This window comes from Hordeum vulgare, chromosome 7H (assembly GCF_904849725.1).
Source record: "Hordeum vulgare subsp. vulgare chromosome 7H, MorexV3_pseudomolecules_assembly, whole genome shotgun sequence".
Lineage (NCBI taxonomy): Eukaryota > Viridiplantae > Streptophyta > Magnoliopsida > Poales > Poaceae > Hordeum > Hordeum vulgare.
Window position 1 is genome coordinate 490,669,329 of NC_058524.1, and position 23,592 is coordinate 490,692,920.

The 23,592-nt window shown below is 44.1% G+C and overlaps 1 protein-coding gene across 1 annotated transcript; it reads right to left on the minus strand.

The window, feature by feature from the left end:
* Positions 1–410: 410 nt before the first annotated feature.
* Positions 411–3,906, minus strand: LOC123407310 (26S proteasome regulatory subunit 8 homolog A). Its single transcript, XM_045100414.1, has 8 exons — positions 3,595–3,906; positions 3,016–3,113; positions 2,088–2,312; positions 1,952–2,014; positions 1,702–1,865; positions 1,278–1,533; positions 1,085–1,195; positions 411–715 (listed from the first exon to the last, which is right to left on the minus strand). The coding sequence occupies exons 1-8, from the start codon at positions 3,806–3,808 to the stop codon at positions 575–577; spliced, it is 1,272 nt and encodes a 423-aa protein (XP_044956349.1). The 5' UTR covers positions 3,809–3,906; the 3' UTR covers positions 411–574.
* Positions 3,907–23,592: the final 19,686 nt, after the last annotated feature.

Here is a 23,592-nt window from a genome sequence, read left to right on the forward strand (position 1 = left end):
CATAGACCACGTAGTAACTATAGCTTTGACAAACTGGTCTTCATGCACCGTGCTCTGTAATTCCATCAGCCAGAGGCGTGCATCCTGGCAAGTGAATTCGTGTGTTTAATTAACTTTGGCACTAGCTTCGTACATAGGTTTTGCTATATAGTTTTAACCAGTCCTGTTTCTTCTAGAATATGCTGTCTGATTCACCGTATCATGGTGAATCTAAACTATCATTGTAGTAGCAATCTAGCGAGGACCTAGCCTCAGTGCTAGAATTTTGCAAATCTACTGCGAAGTGAAGAATGGTTTCCCTAGAACGGTCGCCGTTCTCAGCACAGCGAGGCTACCAATCTAGTCTAGTGGTAGTGGACAAGGAAACATACATTACAAGCAAGCGAACGGTTCCCTCTCACATCTCATAATAACCCAATAAAGAAATTTAACCTTGATGAGGCAGCTGCACGGCACTGCAAGTTACAGTTCTCGACACAATTCAAGAAATCCGCAGCTCATCTGGCAAATGTGCCGCTATAAGCTTAAACCACGGGTACATGCCGGCGAAAGCAGGGACGCTAAAACGAGGGCCTCACTTCCATAGCTTCCGCAGCGACATGTTCTTCTCGGTATCCTTCTTCATCACCTTCGCCACAGCCATCTCGAAATCCTCCTGGGTGACGTGCACCCTTCTCTCACGGAGCGCAAACATTCCAGCTTCTGTGCAGACCGCCTGATGATAGATCAAAGTTAGTTAGACTCGTGATGAATTGTTTGATGCACACTACTTGAGACATAATACCGGCCCAGACATACCGGCCCATACGTTGGTCTCAAGACCTCAACGGGACATAACTTAATACCTGCTACCAGGACCAGGCTCTGAGTTTATAGTAATTTAGAATGGGTAAAAACGGTAGCTGGGCCTGGATTTCTACATAAGTTCAATGGGACATTTTATCTGCCGCAGATTATATATGTTCTGTAGCATGTGCTCGCCTACATTGTAACTTATTAGCATGGTACAATTTAGAATGTATTTTCAGTTTATCATAAATATATTAAAATTTGAAATGCTCTCTACAATGGTAACAATAAATACCTTTAGCTCTGCTCCTGATGCTCCGTTCATCTTCTCGGCAATTTTTTTCAGATCAATGCCACGCATCAAGTTCATTTTCCTTGAATGAATCTTCAAAATATCACCACGGGACTGAAAAAAGAGATAATTCAGAGTTAGCACCGATATGAGCAAACAATATGAACTTAATTATTGTGAGTACTGCATCACTTACATCTGCATTAGGATTTGGAAATTCGATCTTCCTATCGATACGACCAGGCCTTAGAAGAGCTTGATCCAATATGTCTATCCTATTTGTTGCCATAAGAACCTTAATTTTGTTCGATGCTTCAAAACCATCAAGTTGGTTCAGAAGCTCAAGCATAGTACGCTGAACCTCGCTATCACCGTTGCCGGATCCTGACTCCATTCTAGCAGATCCAATAGAGTCTATTTCATCCATAAATATAATGGATGGTGCATGCTCCCTACCAAATTCAGAACAAATGTGTTAGCCTCCGGTACAAATAAATAGATAATGCAAAGATCCTTTTACAGGGAATCATTTCAAAATCTGACTGAAATGGTTTTCCGAAAAAGAAATCTGACAGGTAAATAGGAATAATTTGAATGCAGCACAGACGGATAGTGCTTACCTAGCCATCACAAAGAGTTCACGGACCATCCGGGAACCCTCTCCAATATACTTCTGAACCAACTCAGAACCTGACACCCTGATGAAGGTGCAGTCGGTGTGATGAGCAACTGCACGAGCAAGTAATGTTTTCCCCGTACCTGGAGGCCCGTATAGAAGGACGCCCTGAAAAAGCAAGGATAATTATTTACCACTGAATAACTGGCTGAACCAATGCCAAATAAAGTGCAAATTGGTACACAAACTCAAACCTTTGGTTGGGCAATTCCGAGACTCTCGAACAGCTCAGGATGCTTAATGGGAAGCTCAATCACCTGAAAATCAAGTTGTTAAGCCAGAGTGCTAATGATACAACAAATGTACTGTACATTGAATATATTTACGAACCTCCTTGATCTCTTTAATTTGCTGATCAAGCCCACCAATCATATCGTAGGTAGAGTCAGGAACCTTCTCCACCTTCATAAGATTAACCAGTGGATCGACTTTGCTGGGCAGGATAAGGTGAAGCATGTAGCTGTCGTTCCGAAGAGCAACTCTTGTTGAAGGGGTTATCTTTGTAATATCAATACTTTTATCAAGATCAACGACATATTTGCCTTCTGGATGAACCTGAGAGATCGCACTTAACCATTTAGTTACAGTAAAAAAGGAGACTGGAACTCAGAGCTCCAACTTATATACAACATATAGGCCAACAGAACCAAGAGCCTCAGTACAACATAACTATGCATGTTTTATGTTACACAAAATTGCAACAGACTAGTAAGCACAGTGAGCCACCATATGCAAGAATAAAGAAATTATGAGCACAACTGAACCAAGCAAACAGCCTTTTTGGCAAACTCTATTATCATAATTATTTGTCAGCTTTAAATCGTTGATATTCTTACAGGCGAAACGAACAATGTCACATGAAATGTGAATTCCTGGTTCTGAACACTAAGTTGAACATCACAAATAAAACATTAGTTCAAGTTTTCATTCCATTGCATGTTTAGCCATATAGAAACTTAAAAAATGTTAACATAATACAGTCATGCACATGAGGATGTCAATATATCACAAAGCCATATACTTTTAGTGTCCTTTTCTCCTTGCTAAACAAATTTTCCTTTTTTAATTTTTGTGTTAAGGAAATCAAGTGGCTACTTTTCCTTGCCAGACAAAAATAATGTTCCACCGAGGATAAAAACATATGGCTGACCTACCCAATTGAGGGTTTGCAACAAAATACTGGTCATCCATTGTGCCTAAAGCAAAACAGATGTGCACAAGCATAGCTTGAAAGAAGTAACAGTGAAACATAATGTACCTTGACTAGAACCTTTGACTTGCCCATAACCTTCACAACCTCGCCAACATATGAGCCCGGTTCTTGAAGCAGCTGCAACTCTTCCCGGAGCATTCTAACTGGAATACCAAAATTGTGATGAGCATTTAAATTTTCAGCACAAGAGATCACACATTATAATCAAACAAAATTCAATGTCTCAGAAGCATTCCATATTCTAAATGAACAACAAATTCAATACCCCAAAAAAGCTGTTGAATTTCAATTAACGAAAGACATGTGAGCAGAGTTAGGACTATTTATACACGCTAAAAAAACAAAATTTCCACCAATCACGAACATGACGCATAAGTGGGACGCGTGAACATCACCAAAAGAAGCCTAAAATCGGGGACACTATCTACACGCCATCGGATTAAGCATGGTTGAAGCTCGGAACAAGAGGTCCAGGCGCAATTGGATCAAGCGAATCGCAATCAAACGATATGACGCAGCGGATCGACTTTTCTGCCATGACAGACACGCGCACATGGGAGGAACTAGGGTTGCGCGGCGGACTGGAAACAGCAGACGGAGGCTGGGGATCGGGGCCGTGCGTACCGCGAGAGTTGAGGTCGTTGCGCTGGGCCTCGAGGCGGTTGAGGTTGTGCGTCTTGGTCCGGATCTGGAGCTGCAGGTCGTGGATGTGCTGCAGGTAGTACTGGCGCAGCCCCTCCCCGCCGCCGGCCCTGCCCTTGGCCGACGCCGCCGACGGGTCGTCGACGCTCGCCGGAAGCGCCGAGGGCTTCGCGATGTCCATCGCCACCGCCGCCATCGGGGCACCCTCGTCTGCTCCGCCGCTCTGTAGGTGGCTCGAGTCTGCTCGGGTTCGAGGGGAGCTTTCTTTTCCGGCACGTTTGGTTCGCTTCTGGCTTTTGGTTCTCGGGGCTGGACGGGCGTGCCGTATATGACGGGTCGATCGCCCGGTGGTGCGTGGTGCGGGGTGCGGCACGGTTCGGTTCGGAGTAGTAGGTGCGAGAAGGGGACGGACACGGCCACAGATCGGAGCGGGCACTGTTGACCCACACTTTGTATTGTACTCCCTCCGTTTTTCTTTTCAGAGATTTCAATATGGGCAGTGTGTGCCGGCCTAAAACACTAGACCGCTCGTCCGTGTCTCTTTGGATTTGACATGCACGAAACCACCAAGACGGTTAGATGGCGCACGCACTCGCATCGGAAAAAAACGGTTTGTACTGGGATCAGTCGTCTTCTTCCTCGCTCCCACGAACTCCCCCGCATCTCCTCCTCGCCTGATCACTCCTTCCTCCTCTAGGCTCCTCTTGATCACCCCTTCCTCCCCTAGCCTCCTCTTGCAGCTCCGCGCGCAGGCTTTCGTCGCCGTCGCCGTCGCCGCTCGTCAGAGTAGCTCATCGCCGCTCGCCGAAGCAGCTCATCACCGCTCGCCGGAGTAGCTCGTCGGCTCGGCGGTTGCCATGTTGGTGCCCCGTGCAACAGCCGCACCCTGCGGTTGAAGCTTTTGTTGAGACCATTGTGGCTCCGGTTGGGACGACTGGAGCTCGCTGGTGTGCTCGCTGCCGCTCATCCCCGATGTGCAACTTCCAACAACAAAAAAGAGCTCAGGGGAAGATGCCGAGTGCTACAATCGACGACAAAAAAGCTACAACTAGCAACAGGAAAGGCTTCAGTCGGCTACAAAAAAAACTTCGACCAGTATACGACGGGAGCTATGGATGACCAACAAAAGTTACAACCGGTGACAAAAGTGTTTCATCTAGCGACGAAAAAAGCTTCATCCGACTATGAAAAAGTTTCAACCGTGAAGACGAAGCCATGGACGAAAAACGAAAAGTTGCAACCGGCATTTACAAAAGTTACAACCGCATTGAAAAAAGTTTCAAACATCTTATCTCAGTTGCGACCCGCGATGACGATGACGTCGTTTTGCTGCAACCGTAGTAGATATTTGCTACCACCGGGGATTGAAATTGTTACAACCAATATTCCACGGCTGATGCTGCTGCTCCACCAAGCTCCCAGGCCATGGTTGTAGAAAAACATGACGCCTGTTGTAACAGGGCACTATGTTGGTTGCAGCTTTAGCTTGGTCTCGTAGAGAAAACTACAGCATGCAGGGGCTCCGGCACCCCCCGACAGCATTACGGGAGAGGAGTAGGGCGTGTGCGGGCAGCCATGGATGCCTTAACAAAGAAAGTGAAGGTCAATGAAAAAGAGTCATGGAGGAAGGGAGCAACTGGAAAAGGAATGAGGAAAAGAATGAGACGAGGAGGACGAAGGGAGAGAGGCACAGGATAAGATTCAGAAAGAGATAAGGGAGAGGCACAGGATAAGGTTTACAGTTAGGAAAAGAAGGGTCACCACATTTGTTCCATCCAAATAAACGTTTACCTTTCAATATAGACTTCATACAAAGTAAAATAAATTAATTTAGAGTAATTTCAACGCGTCGATCCAAACGAATGACGTTTTTGTCTGTTTTGTCTGTTTGGATCGGTGGCCCACTCGACGTCCGTCCTGTTTAACATTTTGGGTCGGCGGTGCATCCAACATCCGCGACTCATTTTATGTCCGCGCACGCATTTGAAAAGGCATGCGGTCGTAGATCAAGCCAACAACCATATCGTCGCCCAAGGTTCATGTTGGCACCATGCCAACGGCCGGCATACAATGCCAGCTTTAGAAAACACCATACAGTTTATGTTGACGCACTTGCCAGCGGTCGGTACACACGCGAGCACACAAAAAGGGGCGGGAGTTTGACCACGCCATCGCGGTCGTGGTCATGCCAGCACACTTGTCGGCATACAAAAAAGGATGGTGTTCACCGTCATAGTGTTGGAAATATGCCCTAGAGGCAATAATAAAATAGTTATTATCATATTTCCTTGTTCATGATAATCGTCTATTGTTCATGCTATAATTGTATTAACAGGAAACAGTAATACATGTGTGAATAAATAGATCACAATGTGTCCCTAGCAAGCCTCTAGTTGGCTAGCTCGTTGATCAATAGATGATCATGGTTTCCTGATCATGGACATTAGATGTCATTGATAACGGGATCACATCATTGAGAGAATGATGTGATGGACAAGACCCAATTCTAAGCATAGCACTAGATCGCATTGTTCGTATGCTAAAACTTTTCTAATGTCAAGTGTCTTTTCCTTCGACCGTGAGATTGTGCAACTCCCGGATACCGTAGGAGTGCTTTGGGTGTATCAAACGTCACAACATAACTGGGTGACTATAAAGGTGCACTACGGGTATCTCCGAAAGTGTCTGTTGGGTTGGCACGAATCGAGATCGGGATTTGTCACTCCGTGTGACGGAGAGGTATCTCTGGGCTCACTCGGTAGAACATCATCATGAGCTCAATGTGACTAAGGAGTTAGTAACGGGATGACGTGCTATGGAACGAGTAAAGAGACTTACCGGTAACGAGATTGAACAAGGTATGGGTATACCGACGATCGAATCTCGGGCAAGTTCTATACCGACACACAAAGGGAATTGTATACAGGATTGATTGAATCTTTGACATCGTGGTTCATTCGATGAGATCATCGTGGAACATGTGGGAGCCACCATGGGTATCCAAATCCTGCTGATGGTTATTGGTCGGAGAGTGTCTCGGTCATGTATGCATGCCTCGCGAACCCGTAGGGTCTACACACTTAAGGTTCGATGACGCTAGGGTTATAGGGAATTGCTATACGAGGGTACCTAAGGTTGCTCGGACTACTGGATGAGATCCCGGACGTCACGAGGAGCTCCGGAATGGTTTGGAGGTAAAGATTCATATATAGGATGGATGGGTTTGGATGTAGGAAATGTTTCGGGCACCACCGGCAAAGTGTCGGGACCATCGGAAGGGTTCGAGAGGCCCACCGGGAGGGGCCACCAGCCCCAGGAGGCTACATGGGCCAAGTGTGAGAGGGAACCAGCCCCTGGGTGGGCTGGTGCGCCCCCCACACCCAGCCCAAGGCGCCTAGAGAGGGAAAGGGGGGGAACCCTAAGTCTGGTGGGCCTAAGGCCCACCACGAGTGCGCCACCCCCTCTCCCTCTCCTGGCCGCCACCCCCTCTCCCATCTAGGGTGCCGCCCCCCTTTAGGGTGGGAAACCCTAAAGGGGGTGCCACCCTCCCTTTCCCCTATATATAGCGGGGAGTTTTGGCCTTTGAGAACACGGTTTTCCATCTCTCTCGGCGCAGCCCTATCTCTCTTCTTCCTCCTCTCCCACGGTGCTTGGCGAAGCCCTGCCGGGAGACCTCGTCTCTCCATCGACACCACGCCGTCGTGCTGCCGGAGATCTTCCCCAACCTCTCCCTCCTCCTTGTTGGATCAAGGTGCGGGAGACGTCACCGGGCTACACGTGTGTTGAACGCGGAGGTGCCGTGATTCGTCACTAGATCGGAATCACACCGCGATCTGAATCATCGCGAGTACGACTCCATCAACCGCGTTCTAGCAACGCTTCCGCTTAGCGATCTTCAAAGGTATGAAGATGCACTCTCCCCTCTCTCGTTGCTGGTCTCTCCATAGGAAGATCTGAATATGGCGTAGGAAAATTTTGAATTTATGCTACATTACCCCAAACAGTTGCATCCGAGCCAGGTTTTCTATGCGTAGATTCTATGCACGAGTAGAACACAAAAGGTTGTGGGCACTGATTTGTCAATTGCTTGCCTCTACTAGTCTTATTCTTTTCCCGCGGTATTTTGGGATGAAGCAGCCCGGACCGACATTACACGTATGCTTGTGTGAGACAGGTTTCACCGGCCGACATGCATACCGTGCATAAGAGGTGGCTAGCGGGTGTCTGTCTCTCCCACTCTAGTCAGATTGGATTTGACGAAAAGGGTCCTTATGAAGGATAAATAGATTTGGCATATCATCGTTGTGGCTTTCACGTAGGTAAGAAGGCGTTTTTGCTAGAAACCCAAATCAGCCACGTAAAACTTGCAACAACAATTAGAGGACGTCTAACTTGTTTTTGCAGGGTTTGACATGTAATGTGATATGGCCAAAGGTGTGATGTTACATGTGTGATGTATGAGATGATCAAGTTATTGTAATAGGAATCACGACTTGCATGTCATTGAGTATGACAACAGGCAGGAGCCATAGGAGTTGTCTTAATTTATTGTATAAGATGCAACACCATGTGTTTACTACTTTTACTTCATTGCTAATGGTTAGCTATAGTAGTAGTAGTAGTAGTAGTAGTAGTAGTAGTAGTAGTAGTAGTTGGCGTGACGACTTCATGGAGACACGATGATGGAGATCATGATGATGGATATCATGGTGTCACGCCGGTGACAATGATGATCATGCGATGCCCGAAGATGGAGATCGAAAGAGCAAAGATGATAATGGCCATATCATGTCACTATATGATTGCATGTGATGTTTATCATGTTTTTCATCTTATTGCTTAGAACGATGGTAGCATAATAAGATGATCCCTCATAAAATTTCGATAACGTATTCCCCTAAGTGTGCACCGTTGCGAAGGATCGTTCTCTCGAAGCACCACGTGATGATCGAGTGTGATAGATTCTAACATTTGCATACAACTGGTGTAAGCCAGATTTACACACGCCAAACACTTAGGTTGACTCGACGAGCTTAGCATGTACAGACATGACCTCGAATACAAGAGACTGAAAGGTCGAACATGATTCGTGTGGTTGAATACGATTAGCATGAAGTTGCTCACCATGACGACTAGTCCGTCTCACGTGATGATCGGACACGGGTTAGTCGACATGGATCATGTATCACTTAGATGACTAGAGGGATGTCGATTTAAGTGGGAGTTCATGCTTAATTCGATTAAATGAACTTAATTGTCATGAACTTAGTCTAAAAGTTGTCTTTATAAATATTGTAGATGGCCAACGCCAACCTCAATTTCAACGCATTCCTAGAGAAAAACAAGCTGAAAGATGATGGTAGCAACTATGCGGACTGGGTCCGCAACTTGAAGCTCATCCTCGAAGCAGCTAAAAAGGCTTATGTCCTTGATGCGCTGCTAGGTGACCCTCCTGCTCCCGCAGCGGCCCAAGACATTCTGAACGTCTGGCAAACGTGAAGTGATGACTACTCTCTGGTTAGGTGTGGCATGTTATACAGTTTGGAAACGGGGCTCCAAAGGCGTTTTGAGCAACACGATGCATATGAGATGTTCCAAGAGCTGAAAGTGGTTTTTCAAGCTCATGCCCGTGTCGAGATATATGAAGTCTCCGACAAGTTCTTTAGCTGTAAGATGGAGGAGAACAGTTCTGTCAGTGAGCATATACTCAAAATGTCTGGGTTACACGGTCGTCTGACTTCACTTGGAGTCGAACTTCCGGATGACGCTATAATTGACAGAATCCTCCAGTCTCTCTCAGAAGCTACAAGGGTTTTGTGCTGAACTACAACATGCAAGGGATGGAAAAGACAATTCTCGAGTTGCACTCGATGCTGAAATCTGCAAAAGTAGAATTCAAGAAAGAGCATCAAGTGTTGATGGTCAATAAGACCACCAGTTTTAAGAAGGGCAAGGGTAAGAAGAACTTCAAGAAAGACGGCAAAGCCGTTGCCGCGCCCGGTAAGCCAGATACCGGGAAGAATAAAAAGAATGGACCCAAGCCTGAGACTGAGTGCTTCTATTGTAAGGGAAAAGGTCACTAGAAGCGGAACTACCCCAAGTACTTAGCAGACAATAAGGTCGGCAACGTTAAAGGTATATATGATATATATGTTATTGATGTGTACCTTACCAGCGCTTGTAGTAGCTCCTGGGTATTTGATATCGGCATTGTTGCTCACATTTGCAACTCAAAGCAGGAACTGCGGAATAAGCGGAGACTGGCCAAGGATGAGGTGACGATGCGCCTCGGGAATGGCTCTAAGGTCGATGTGATCGCCGTCGGCACACTGCCTCTACATCTACCTTCGGGATTAAGTTTAAACCTTAATAATTGTTATTTGGTACCAGCTTTGAGCATGAATATTGTATCAGGGTCTTGCTTAATGCGAGACGACTACTCATTTAAGTCAGAGAATAATGGTTGTTCTATTTATATGAGTGATATGTTTTATGGTCATGCTCCGCTGGTGAATGGTTTATTCTTGATGAATCTCGATCGTGATGTTACACATATTCATAGTGTGAGTACCAAAAGATGTAAAGTTGATAATGATAGTCCCACATACTTGTGGCACTGCCGCCATGGTCATATTGGTGTTAAGCGCATGAAGAAGCTCCATACTGATGGACTATTATAGTCTCTTGACTTTGAATCATTTGACACACGCGAACCATGCCTCATGGGCAAGATGACTAAGACTCCATTTTCACCGATAATGGAGAGAGCGACCGACTTATTGGAAATAATAAATATTTATGTGTGTGGTCCAATGAACGTTGAAGTTCCCGGTGGCTACCGTCATGTTCTCACTCTCACCGATGATTTGAGTAGGTATGGGTATATCTACTTGATGAAGCACAAATCTCAAACATTTGAAAATTTAAAGGAATTTCAGAGTGAGGTTGAGAATCAACGTGACAGAAAAATTAAGTGTCTACGATCCGATTGTGGAGGAGAATATTTGAGTCACGAGTTTGGCACACACCTAAGGAAGTGTGGAATTGTTTCACAACTGACGCCGCCTGGCACACCGCAACGCAACGGAGTGTCTAAACGTCGTAATCGCACTTTATTAGATATGATACGATCTATGATGTCTCTTACCGACTTACCGCTATCATTTTGAGGATACACATTAGAAACTACAACATTCACTTTAAATAGGGCACCGTCTAAATCCGTTGAGACGACAACGTATGAACTATGTTTTGGCAAGAAACCTAAGCTGTCGTTTCTTAAAGTTTGGGGCTGCGATGCTATGTGAAGAAACTTCAACCAGAGAAGTTCGAACCCAAAGCGGAGAAATGCGTATTCATAGGATACCCTAAGGAAACTATTGGGTATACCTTCTATCTTAGATCCGAAGGTAAAAACTTTGTTGCCAAGAACGGATCCTTTCTAGAGGAAGAGTTTCTCTCGAAAGAAGTAAGTGGGAGGAAAGTAGAACTTGATGAGGTAATTACACCCCCTCTCGAACCGGAGAGTAGCGCAGCGTGGGAAATTGTTCCTGTGGCGCCTATGCCAACTGAAGAGGAAGTTAACGATGATGATCATGAAGCTTCGGATCAAGTTGCTACTGAACCGCGAAGGTCCACAAGGGTACACTCCGCATCGGAGTGGTTCGGCAACCATGTGATGGAAATCATGTTGTTAGACAACGGTGAACCTTCGAACTATGAAGAAGCAATGGTGGGCCCGGATTCCAACAAATGGCTTGAGGCCATGAAATCCGAGATAGGATCCATGTATCAGAACAAAGTATGGGCTTTGGTGGACTTGCCCGATGATCGGCGAGCCATAGAAAATAAATGGATCTTCAAGAAGAAGACTGACGCAAACAGTAATGTGACCGTTTACAAAGCTCGACTTGTCGCAAAGGATTTTCGACAAATTCAAGGAGTTGACTACGATGAGACTTTCTCTCCCGTAGCAAAGTTGAAGTCAGTCTGAATCATGTTAGCAATTGCCGCTTTTCATGATTATGAAATTTAGCAAATGGACGTCAAAACAGCATTCCTTAACGGGTATCTTAAGGAAGAGTTGTATATGATGCAACCAGAAGGTTTTGTCGACCCTAAGAGTGTTAACAAGGTATGCAAGCTCCAGCGCTCCATCTATGGGCTGGTGCAAGCATCTCGGAGTTGGAACATTCACTTTAATGAGGTGATTAAAGTGTTTGGGTTCATACAGGTTTATGGAGAAGCCTGTTTGTACAAGAAAGTGAGTGGGAGCTCTGTAGCTTTCCTCATACTATATGTGAATGACATATTATTGATGGGGAATAATATAGAGTTGTTGGAGAGCATAAAGGCCTATTTTAACAAGAGTTTTTCAATGAAGGACCTTGGAGAAGCTGCATACATATTAGGCATCAAGATCTATAGAGATACATCGAGACGCCTCATAGGTCTTGTCGTAAAGGGTTGCGTCGATGCTAGCTTCGACACAGATCCGAATGACTCTAAGTCACATACCGGATACGTGTATGTATTGAATGGCGGGGCGGTGAGCTGGTGCAGCAGCAAGCAAGAAGTCGTGGTAGCATCTACATGTGAAGCGGAGTACATAGCTGCTTCAGAAGCGGCTCATGAAGGGATTTGGATGAAGGAGCTCATCACCGACCTTGGAGTGGTCCCAAGCGGGTCGGGTCCAATGACACTCTTCTGTGATAACAGTGCGACCATTGCCATAGCCAAGGAGCCCAGGTTTCACCGGAAGACCAAGCACATCAAACGCCGCTACAACTCCATCCAGGACCATGTCCAGAGTGGAGTAATAGATATTTGTAAAGTGCACACGGATCTGAATGTTGCAGACCCGTTGACTAAACCTCTTCATCGAGCAAAACATGATCAACACCACAATGCTATGGGTGTTCGATACATCACAATGTAACTAGATTATTGACTCTAGTGCAAGGTGGAGACTATTGGAAATATGCCCTAGAGGCAATAATAAAATGGTTATTATCATATTTCCTTGTTCATGATAATCGTCTATTGTTCATGCTATAATTGTATTAACAGGAAACAGTAATACATGTGTGACTAAATAGATCACAATGTGTCCCTAGCAAGCCTCTAGTTAGCTAGCTCGTTGATCAATAGATGATCATGGTTTCCTGATCATGGACATTAGATGTCATCGATAACGGGATCACATCATTGGGAGAATGATGTGATGGAAAAGACCCAATCATAAGCATAGCACTAGATCGTATTGTTCGTATGCTAAAGCTTTTCTAATGTCAAGTGTCTTTTCCTTCAACCGTGAGATTCTGCAACTCCCGGATACCGTAGGAGTGCTTTGGGTGTATCAAACGTCACAACATAACTGGGTGACTATAAAGGTGCACTACGGGTATCTCCGAAAGTGTCTGTTGGGTTGGCACGAATCGAGATCGGGATTTGTCACTCCGTGTGACGGAGAGGTATCTCTGGGCCCACTCGGTAGTACATCATCATGAGCTCAATGTGACTAAGGAGTTAGTAACAGGATGACGTGCTATGGAACGAGTAAAGAGACTTATCGGTAACGAGATTGAACAAGGTATGGGTATACCGACGATCGAATCTCGGGCAAGTTCTATACCGACAAACAAAGGGAATTGCATACGGGATTGATTGAATCTTTGACATCGTGGTTCATCCGATGAGATCATCATGGAACATGTGGGAGCCACCATGGGTATGCAGATCCCGCTGATGGTTATTGGTCGGAGAGTGTCTCGGTCATGTGTGCATGCCTCCCGAACCCGTAGGGTCTACACACTTAAGGTTTGATGATGCTAGGGTTATGGGGAATTGCTACACGAGGTTACCGAAGGTTGTTCGGAGTCCTGGATGAGATCTCGGACGTCACGAGGAGCTCCGGAATGGTCCGAAGGTAAAGATTGATATATAGGATGGATGGGTTTGGACGCCGGAAATGTTTCGGACACCACCGGCAAAGTGTTGGGACCACCGGAAGGGTTCCGGAGGCCCACCAGCCCCAGGAGGCTACATGGGCCAAGTGTGAGAGGGAACCAGCCCCTGGGTGAGCTGGTGCGCCCCCCACACCCAACCCAAGGTGCCTAGAGAGGGAAACGGGGGGGGCCTAAGTCTGGTGGGCCTAAGGCCCACCAGGGGTGCGCCACCCCCTCTCCCCCTCCTGGCCGCCACCCCCTCTCCCATCTAGGGCTGCCGCCCCCTTTAGGGTGGGAAACCCTAAAGGGGGCGCCACCCTCCCTTTCCCCTATATATAGCGGGGGGGGGGGGGTTTGGCCTTTGAGAACACAGTTTTCCATCTCTCTTGGCGCAGCCCTGTCTCTCTTCTTCCTCCTCTCCCACGGTGCTTAGCGAAGCCCTGCCGGGAGACCTCGTCTCTCCATCGACACCACGCCGTCGTGTTGCCGGAGATCTTCCGCAACCTCTCCCTCCTCCTTGCTGGATCAAGGTGCGGGAGACGTCACCGGGCTACACGTGTGTTGAACACGGAGGTGCCGTGATTCGGCACTAGATCGGAATCACACCGCGATCTGAATCGCCGCGAGTACGACTCCATCAACCGCGTTCTGGCAAAGCTTCCGCTTAGCGATCTTCAAAGGTATGAAGATGCACTCTCCCCTCTCTCGTTGCTGGTCTCTCCATAGGAATATCTGAATATGGCGTAGGAAAAATTTGAATTTATGCTACGTTACCCCAACAAATAGATCACTCGTCATCGAACTTGACCATGTCGTTCTGAATCTTGTCGAACCACGGCCTCTTCCTTGGCGTCACGGTGTTTAGATCCAGCTTCATGATCTTCACCCCCACCATCGTGCTAGCGAGAGCCACTTCTTTTGCCTTGGTCTCGGCATTGGCGGCCTCGATCTCTAACATCTTGGCTTGCTTTTCCGCCTCCATCTCAAGCATCCCGACTTGCTTCTCCGCCTCCATCTCAAGCCTCCTCCTTTGCATCTCCATAAAGAAGGCGTTCATTTTCTCTTCCTTGTCTTGACTTTGCTTCTCTTCCCTTGAATCCTTATTGGTCATCATGCCCTCCACGACTGCGATCAAGGCGATCGACGCCACATCCTTCTTGTCGTCCGCGTGCGCTTTGAGGGCGACATATTGGAGTTTGAACTTCTCCTCATCTTTGTTGATCCTCCAACAATGAGAAAGCTTGAACGACTTGCCTTCGTGTTGGGCCTTGAATGCCTCCAAAGCTTGGAATGCCTACAAATGAATTACAACAAACATATTAGCAAATGAATATGGAAATGTGTGTGCAAACAAAGGGGCGTACGCATGCATACCATATGGATGACGAGTTTCCTCGGCCCACCGGATGACGAGTGATGCGTCCATTTTGCATCATGTTTTGTTACTATTATTTACAGTGTTTTTATGCATTATACCACTTTATGGAGTAATTCTAATGCCTTTTCACTCATAATATGCAAGGTTTACATCAAGAGGGAGAATGTCGGCACATGGAATTCTGGACCTGAAAAAGCTACGTCAAAGATACCTATTCTGCACATATCCAAATGGGCTGAAACTTTACAAAGATTTATTTTGGAATAAATGAAAAATACTGGAGGAAAGAAGTACCACAGGGGGCTACCAGGCGCCAACTCGGCACCAGGGCACGCCAGCCCCCTGGCGCGACCTGGTGGTTAATGGGCCCCCTCGCCCACCTGTGGTGACCATCTTCTGGTATAAATTCTCTTTTAACCTGAAAAAATCAGGAGAAGAATTTCGGGACGAAACGTCGCTGTCTCGAGGCGGAACCTGGGCAGGAGCACTTTTGGCCTCCAGCGGAGTTATTCCATCGAAGGAACTTCCCTCCCAGAGGGGGAAAATTGAAGCCATTGTCATCACCAACAATCCTCTCATCCTGGGGAGGCCAATCTTCATCAACATCTTCATCGGCATCATCTCCTCTCAAAACCCTAGTTCATCTCTTGTGCTCAATCTTGTACCGGAACCTCAGATTGGTATCTGGGGTGTGACTAGTAGTGTTGATTACACTTGTAGTTGATGCTTCATGGTTTATTTGGTGGAAGATCATATGTTCGGATACAATATGATATTTAATACCTCTCTGATCATGAACATGTTTATCACTTGTGAGTAGTTACTTTTGTTCTTGAGGCCATGGGAGAAGTCATGTTGTAAGTAGTCATGCGAAGTTGATATTCGTTCGATATTTTGATGATGTGAATGTTCTGATTCCCTTAGTGGTGTTATGTGAACGTCGACTATATAACACTTCACCATCTTTGTACCTAAGGGAATGCTTTGTGGAGTAGTAATTAGATGGTGGGTTGCGAGAGTGACAGAAACTTAAACCCAAGTTTACGCGCTACTCCGTAAGGGGCTGATTTGGATCCCTATGTTTAATGCTATGGTTAGAATTTATTCTTAATACTTCTCTCGTAGTCGCGGATGCTTGCGGGAGGGTTAATCATAAGTGGGAGGCTTTTACAAGTAAGTACAGCACCCAAGCACCGGTCCACCCACATATCAAATTACCAAAGTACCGAACGCGAATTAACCTAACATGACGAAAGTGACTAGATAGAATTCCCGTGTGTCCTCAAGAACGCTTTGCCTATTATAAGAAACCGTCTCGGCCTGTCCTTTGCCACAAAAGGTTTGGGCTAACTTGATGCACCTATTGTTACTATTGCTACTTGTCACTTGTTACACTTATCCTGCTATCAAACAACTTGTTACCGCTATTTGAGTGCTTGCAGAAATTACCTTGCTGAAAACCGCTTGTCATTTCCTTCTGCTCCTCGTTGGGTTCGACACTCTTACTTATTGAAATGACTATGATTGATCCCATATACTTGTGGGTCATCAAGACTCTTTTCTGGCACCATTGTCGGGGAGCGAAGCACCTTTGGTAAGTGGAATTTGGTAAGGGAAAATTTATATTACGTGCTGAAATTTACTGTTACTTGACACTATGGAAAGTAGTCCTTTGGGGGGTTTGTTAGGGGTATCTTCACCTCGATCAGGAACACCAAGAGTTCTCCCTCAACCTATTGAACCTACTGAAAATGTTTATTATGAAATTCCTTCGGGTATGATAGAGAAACTTCTGGCTAATCCTTATGGAGGAGATGGAACAAAATACCCTGATATGCACCTAATCTATGTGGATGAAGTTTGTGGATTATTTAAGCTTGCAGGTTTATCCGGAGATGAAGTCAAGAATAAGGTTTTCCCTTTATCTTTAGGAGGAAAGAATTGACATGGTATAGGCTATGTGATGATACACGATCTTGGAACTCGAATCGATTGCAATTGGAGTTTCACCAAAAAAAAATCCTATGCATCTTGTTCACCGTGATCGGAATTTTATCTTTAATTTTTGGCCTCGTGAAGGAGAAAGTTTTGCTCTATCTTGGGGGAGGCTGAAATCAATGTTATATTCATGCCCCAATCATGAGATCCCGAGGGAAATTAATATTTAGAAATTTTATGCTCGGCTTTCTCGTAATGATCAAACCATGCTCGATATTTCTTGTTCTAGTTCTTTTATGAAGAATACTATTGAATTCAGATGTGATCTTTTGGAAAGAATTAAACACAACTCTGAAGATTGGGAACTTGATAAAGGTAAAGAGTCAGGTATAAAACTTAAGTTTTATGTGTTAAATATTTTATGAACACCGATGCTTTCAATGATTTTAGCACTAAATATGGACTTGACTCTCAGATAGTAGCCTCATTCTGTGAAACCTTTGCTACTCATGTTGATCTCCCTAAAAAGAAATGGTTTAAATATCATCCACGTATTAAATAAAAAGTTGAAGAACCAGTTAAAGTTGAAGATGAAACTATCATTTACAATGTTGAGCGAGTTGTGCCTACTGCTTATATTGAGAAACCATCTTTCCTTGTTAGGATAAAGGAACATGCTAAAGCTTCAACCGTGGTTAACAAAAGTTATGTTAGAACAATCAAACCCTCTGAGCAAATCAAGGTAGAACCTAGTGCTGCTATGGTTAAAGATCTCTTGGTACATAATATTGATGGGCATGTTATTTGTTTCTGCGATGAAGCTGCTAGAATTGACAAACCTGTTGTTGGCATCACTCTCTTCTTAGCCAAAATAGGAGATCATTGCTATCATGGTTTACGTGTCTTGTGTGGAAAAGTAAAATACCCTACTAATTCTCTAGTACTTGGCTCACCACAAGACTATTTTTGTCCCATAATATTTGGTAGACCCTTCTTGAACACTGTCAATGCTCAAATATATTGCAAAAAGGAAACTGTCAGTGTTAATTTCGGTGGTATGCTCATGAGTTTCATTTCTCCAAGTTCAGTAAGCAACCCCATGATAAATAATTGCCTAGTAAAGATGAAGTAATTGGTCTTGCTTCTATTGCCATTCCTCCTACTGATCTATTAGAACATTATTTGCTAGACCATGAAAATGATATGCATATGCGTGAAAGAAATGAACTAGATAATATGTTCTTTGAGAAAAAGCCTATCCTTAAACAACTTGCCTGTTGAAACTCTAGGAGGTCCTCCTCCACCCAAGGGTGATCTTGTGTTTGAATTAAAGCAATTACCTCACACTTTGAAATATGCTTATCTTGATGAAAATAAGATATATCTTGTTATTATTAGTGCTAACCTTACAAAGCATGAAGAAGAAAGATTGTTAAAAACTCTAAGGAAGCACCGAGCTGCTATTGGGTATACTCTTCATGATCTTAAGGTCAATAGTCCCACTCTCTATCAGCACAAGATTAATATGGAACCACATGCTAAACCCGTTGTTGATCACCAATGGAGACTAAATCCCAAAATGAAAGAAGTGGTAAGAAATGAAATATTAAAACTTCTGGAAGCGGGTATAATTTATCCCATAGCTGATAGTAGATGGGTAAATCCCATTCATTGTGTTCCTAAGAAAGGAGGTATAACTGTTGTTCCTAATGATAAAAGTAAGCTCATTCCACAAAGAATTGTGACTGGCTATAGAATGGTAATTGATTTTGGAAAATTAAACAAAGGTACTAGAAAAGATCATTATCCTTTACCTTTCATAGACCAAACGCTAGAAAGAGTATCGAAGAACACACATTTTTTGCTTTCTAGATGGTTATTCTAGTTTCTCTCAAATACCTATTTCACAATCTCCTTTCTCTGAACCACCTTTACTTGTCCTTTTGGAACCTATGCTTATAGGCGTATGCCTTTTGGATCATGCAATGCGCCTGCTACCTTTCAAAGATGTACTCCCTCCTTTCCGGTTTATAGGGCTCAAATCTGAAATCTCATCAACCAAGGTGAATTGTGAGTGGATGACACTAGTTTAAACTAGCCAATAAATATTTCTCACATATTCAATTTCCAAGACAATAAATGTAGCATCCTTCCTTTCATTGGACTTGCATGGTGGATGTAGAAAACGATGCATGCATAGCCACTCATCTCCTTTCTCTGAACTCTATGAATTAAATATGGCGTGAGACTCAAAGCACTTTAACTCACTAGACTCAAAATAAGCCTAATATAATGAAAATCTGAAAATTTTGAGATGAGCCCTGTAAACCGGAAAGGAGGGAGTATGACTCCTATATTCTCTGATTTTTGTGAAAAGATTGTTGAGGTCTTTGTGGATGATTTTTTTCATTTATGGAACTTCTTTTAATGATTGCTTAAGCAACCTTGATCGAGTTTTGCAGAGATGTGAGCAAACTAACCTTGTATTAATTTGGGAGAAGTGTCATTTTATGGTAAACGAAGGTATTGTCTTTGGTCATAAAATTTCCGAATGAGGTATTGAGGTGGATAAGGCTAAAGTTAATGCAATTGAGAAGATGCCATGTCCTAAAGATATTAAAGGCATCTGTAGTTTCCTTGGTCAAGTTGGTTTCTATATGAGGTTTATTACAGACTTCTCTAAAAGTTCTAAGCCTCTTACTAATTTATTACAAGAGGATGTTCCTTTCACTTTTGATAATGATTGTGCAGAAGCATTTGAAACACTTAAGAAAGCCTTAACTTCTACACCTATTATTCAACCACCTGATTGGAATTTGCCTTTTGAAAGTATGTGTGATGGTAGTGATTATGTTGTTGGTGCTGTTCTAGGACAAAGAGATGATAAGAAATTAAATGTTATCCATTATGCTAGTAAAACTCTAGAAAGTGTTGAGAGAAATTATGCTACCACTGAAAAAGAATTTTTAGCAGTTGTATTTGCTTGTGATAAATTCAGATCTTACATTGTTGATTCTAAAGTAATTGTCCACACCGATCATGCTGCTATTAAATATCTTATGGAAAATAAAGATGCAAAGCCTAGACTTATTAGGTGGGTTCTTTTGCTACAAGAATTTAATTTGCATATCATTGATAGGAAAGGAGATGATAATTTGTCTAGGTTAGAAAATGGTCTTGATGACCCACTACATATTGATGATAGCTTTCGTGATGAACAACTCGCTATGGCCAATGTTTCTCATAACACAATATGGTTTGCTGATTGTGCTAATTACATTGTTGCTAAATACATACCGCCTAGTTTCACCTATGAGCAAAAGAAAAAATCTTCTTTGATTTGAGACATTACTTTTGGGATGACCCACATCTTTACAAAGAAGGAGTAGGTTGTATTATTAGACGTTGTATACCTGAGCATGAATAGGGAGAAATCCTTGGGAAGTGTCAGTCCAAGGCTTATGTAGGACACCATGCGGGAGATAGAACTTCACACAAGGTATTACAGTTTCGATTTTATTGGCCTACTCTTTTCAAAGATGCTTGTAAGTTTGTCCTCTCTTGTGATGAATGTCAAAGAACTAGTAATATTAATAGACATCAAGAAATGCCTATGAATTATTCACTTGTTATCGAACCATTTGATGTTTGTGGATTTGATTATATGTGACCTTTTCTTTCGTCTAATGGGTATACACATATTTTGGTTGTTGTTGATTATGTCACTAAATGGTTAGAAGCTATTCCAACCAATAGTGATGATCACAACACCTCTATTAAAATGCTTAAGGAAGTTATTTTCCCACGTTTTGGAGTCCCTAGATAATTGATGACTAATGGTGGTTCACATTTTATTCATGGTGCTTTTCGTAAGTTGCTTGCTAGATATGATGTTAACCATAGAATTGCATCTTTCTATCATCCTCAATCTAGTGGTCAAGTACACATTTTATTCATGGTGCTTCTCGTAAGTTGCTTGCTAGATATGATATTAACCATAGAATTGCATCTTCCTATCATCCTCAATATAGTGGTCAAGTAGAATTAACCAATAGAGAAATAAAATTAATATTGTAAAATATTGTCAGTAGGTCCCAAAAGGATTGGTCTAAGAAATTAGATGATGCATTGTGGGCCTACAAAATAGCTTATAAAAATCCTATGGGTATGTCTCCTTATAAAATGGTGTATGGGAAAGCATGTCATTTATTTCTTTAGTTAGAACATAAAGCTTATTGGGCAATTAAAGAACTCAACTATGGTTTCAAACTTGCTGGTGAAAAGAGGTTATTTGATATTAGCCCATTAGATGAATGGAGAACCCAAGCTTATGAAAATGCCAAACTATTCAAGGAAAAGTTAAAAGATGGCATGACAAAAGAATCCAAAAGCAAGAATTCAAAGTTGGTGAATACGTTCTATTGTACAATTCTCATCTTAGATTCTTTGTAGGAAAACTTCTCTCCAAATGGGAAGGACCTTATATCATCGAAGAAGTTTATCGGTGTGGAGCTATTAAGATCAATAATCCCGAGGGCACTAACCTTGTGACATCCTCGACTTTTGCTCAGTAATTATTGTAATTAAGCTACAATGATCACCCGCTAATGATGCCACATCACCGAGAATTCCCATCTCAGACCCGCGTGGATTCAAGTCTATCCGGATTCCAAATTTGAAAACAAAAGAAAGGTACTTTATAAGTTCATTACAAATATTAAAAGAATGTATATAAAAAGGAAAGTATTAAAAATAATAATGATAATATAAAGTATATATAAAAAAAAAATTAAAAAAAGAAAAATCAAATAGTAAAATAAATAATGAAAAAAAGGAAAAAAGAAAAACCAACCGGCCCAACTGGGCCAAATGGCCCAGCCGGCCACCCCACCCCTCCAAACCCTAGCGCCCCCCACGGAAGAGCCGCCCCCTTCCCTGCCCGATCCACCCTCTCCCCTCCCCTCGCATCTCCCCTCCGCCCCGGCCTCCTTCTCCCGCTGGCGAGCTCCCCCGCTGGCCCTCCTCTCCACCCCTCACCCCCGGCCGGCGAGCCCCTTCCCTGCTCCTCCAACCGCCGGCACCCCCCCGTTGGCCGGACCTCCAGCGGCCTCCTGCGGCCGAGGCCCTCCCGGGTTCCTCCTGGCCGGCCGACCCAGGCCAGGGGCCTCCCCCCCGTCACGCCCCCCTTCCTCCCGCTCGGTCCAGGAGGGACCGGGCAGGGAGACCGGCCCCCTTGGCCCCTTCACCACGCCGGTGAGCCCCTCCCCCACCGGGCCTCCCCTACACCTCTTCCTCACCAGAACCGCGCCGTCACCGTCCCCTTCACCACCGGAACAGCGCCGTCACCGTCACCGCCTCGTCCTCCTCCTCTCCGTCACCTCCACTTCCCGCGAACTCCGGCTTCATCGGGCCGTCCCGTCAACGTTGGTGAGCCCCTCTTCGGGCTCCTCCCACCGTCGCGTTCCCCTCACCGTCCCGGTTTCGTTCCGGCAAACGGGACCCCGATCCGTCGACGGTAGTGACCGGTAGGAGGATTTGAAGAACGTGCTCTCCTATGTTGAGTTAGCAGAGAGTTCTGTGTCTCTCTCTGTTAACACAGAGAGAGATGGGAGTGTTGTTGAGTTAAAAGAAAATAAAAACAAATGTTGTATTCCGTATGTATGTATGTATGTATTTGATACCTGTATTTATGTATGTATTGCGTATATAGATATTGGAGGAATACGATATTTGCATGTTTATATCTATGGAAAAAATCGAGTATTTTGGCCTAAGGTCACTTACCGGTGGGGCCAACGCACCCGCTGTCTATGACAGGGAGGCCCCACGCGATAGTTAAAATAAAAATAAAAATAATGTTTTTATTAAATAAATAAATAAATAGATATATTAGTTAAATTAATTAATTAGAATAATGAGAGAATGCCACGTGGGTCCCTCATTAAATTAATCTGATAAATCAATATTTAATCGATATTAAAACTTGTGCCTATGACGTTCGGGACCGAGTGGTCAGTTGACCAGTCAACTGCTGATGTCAGCATGACATCGCGATGATGTCATAATAGGATTTTATTAAATATTTAAATCTGTTTTTAATTCCTAATTATTAAATAAAACTTTAAAATTTAATATTAAATAATCCGTAAGTCAGATCGAAATATTTTCAACATGAAAGTTGATCAGCAATACGAGACGAACCCGGATACACGGCCCGTTCGTCTGTCACGCGTCCCTAGCATAGCAAACTTGGAAGTTTTCCTTCGTTTCCAGTATAACCGGTAGTAGCCCGAGACCCGGAAAATATCGTCAGATATTCTTCCGACCCGTCTATGACGGATGTTGCTACGTTAGCTCATGTCTAGCCTGCATCTTGCCATGTCTTGCTTTGTGTTGCATCGGTGCTATTATTTATTGTTTCTTCCCCCTCTTCTTACAGGTAGACCCCGAGACTGACGCTGCTGCCGGGTACATCTATGATCCTGTCGATCAGTCCTTTGCCGTAGAGCAGCAAGGCAAGCAAACCCCCCTTGATCATTCCTATATCGCCTATGTCTTTCTTCCTACTGCTTGCATTAGTATTTTGCTACTGTTGTAGTTAGCTCCTATATCTGATGCATAGCCTGTTTTTGATGAACTGCTACTTTCAGTCCTGTACCTTTAATCTGCTTAGTATAGGTGGAGCAGTCATCCCCTCTGACCCCGTAGTTCAGTTGC

Bases quoted from the DNA above. Each gene is read 5' to 3' on its own strand.
- LOC123407310 (XM_045100414.1), bottom strand. From the start codon at position 3,808: ATGGCGGCGGTGGCGATGGACATCGCGAAGCCCTCGGCGCTTCCGGCG. The intron at 3,114-3,594 runs GTACGCACGGCC...TTGGTATTCCAG, and splicing joins CAACGACCTCAACTCTCGCG to TTAGAATGCTCCGGGAAGAG. The intron at 1,534-1,701 runs GTAAGCACTATC...TGAATTTGGTAG, and splicing joins GAACTCTTTGTGATGGCTAG to GGAGCATGCACCATCCATTA.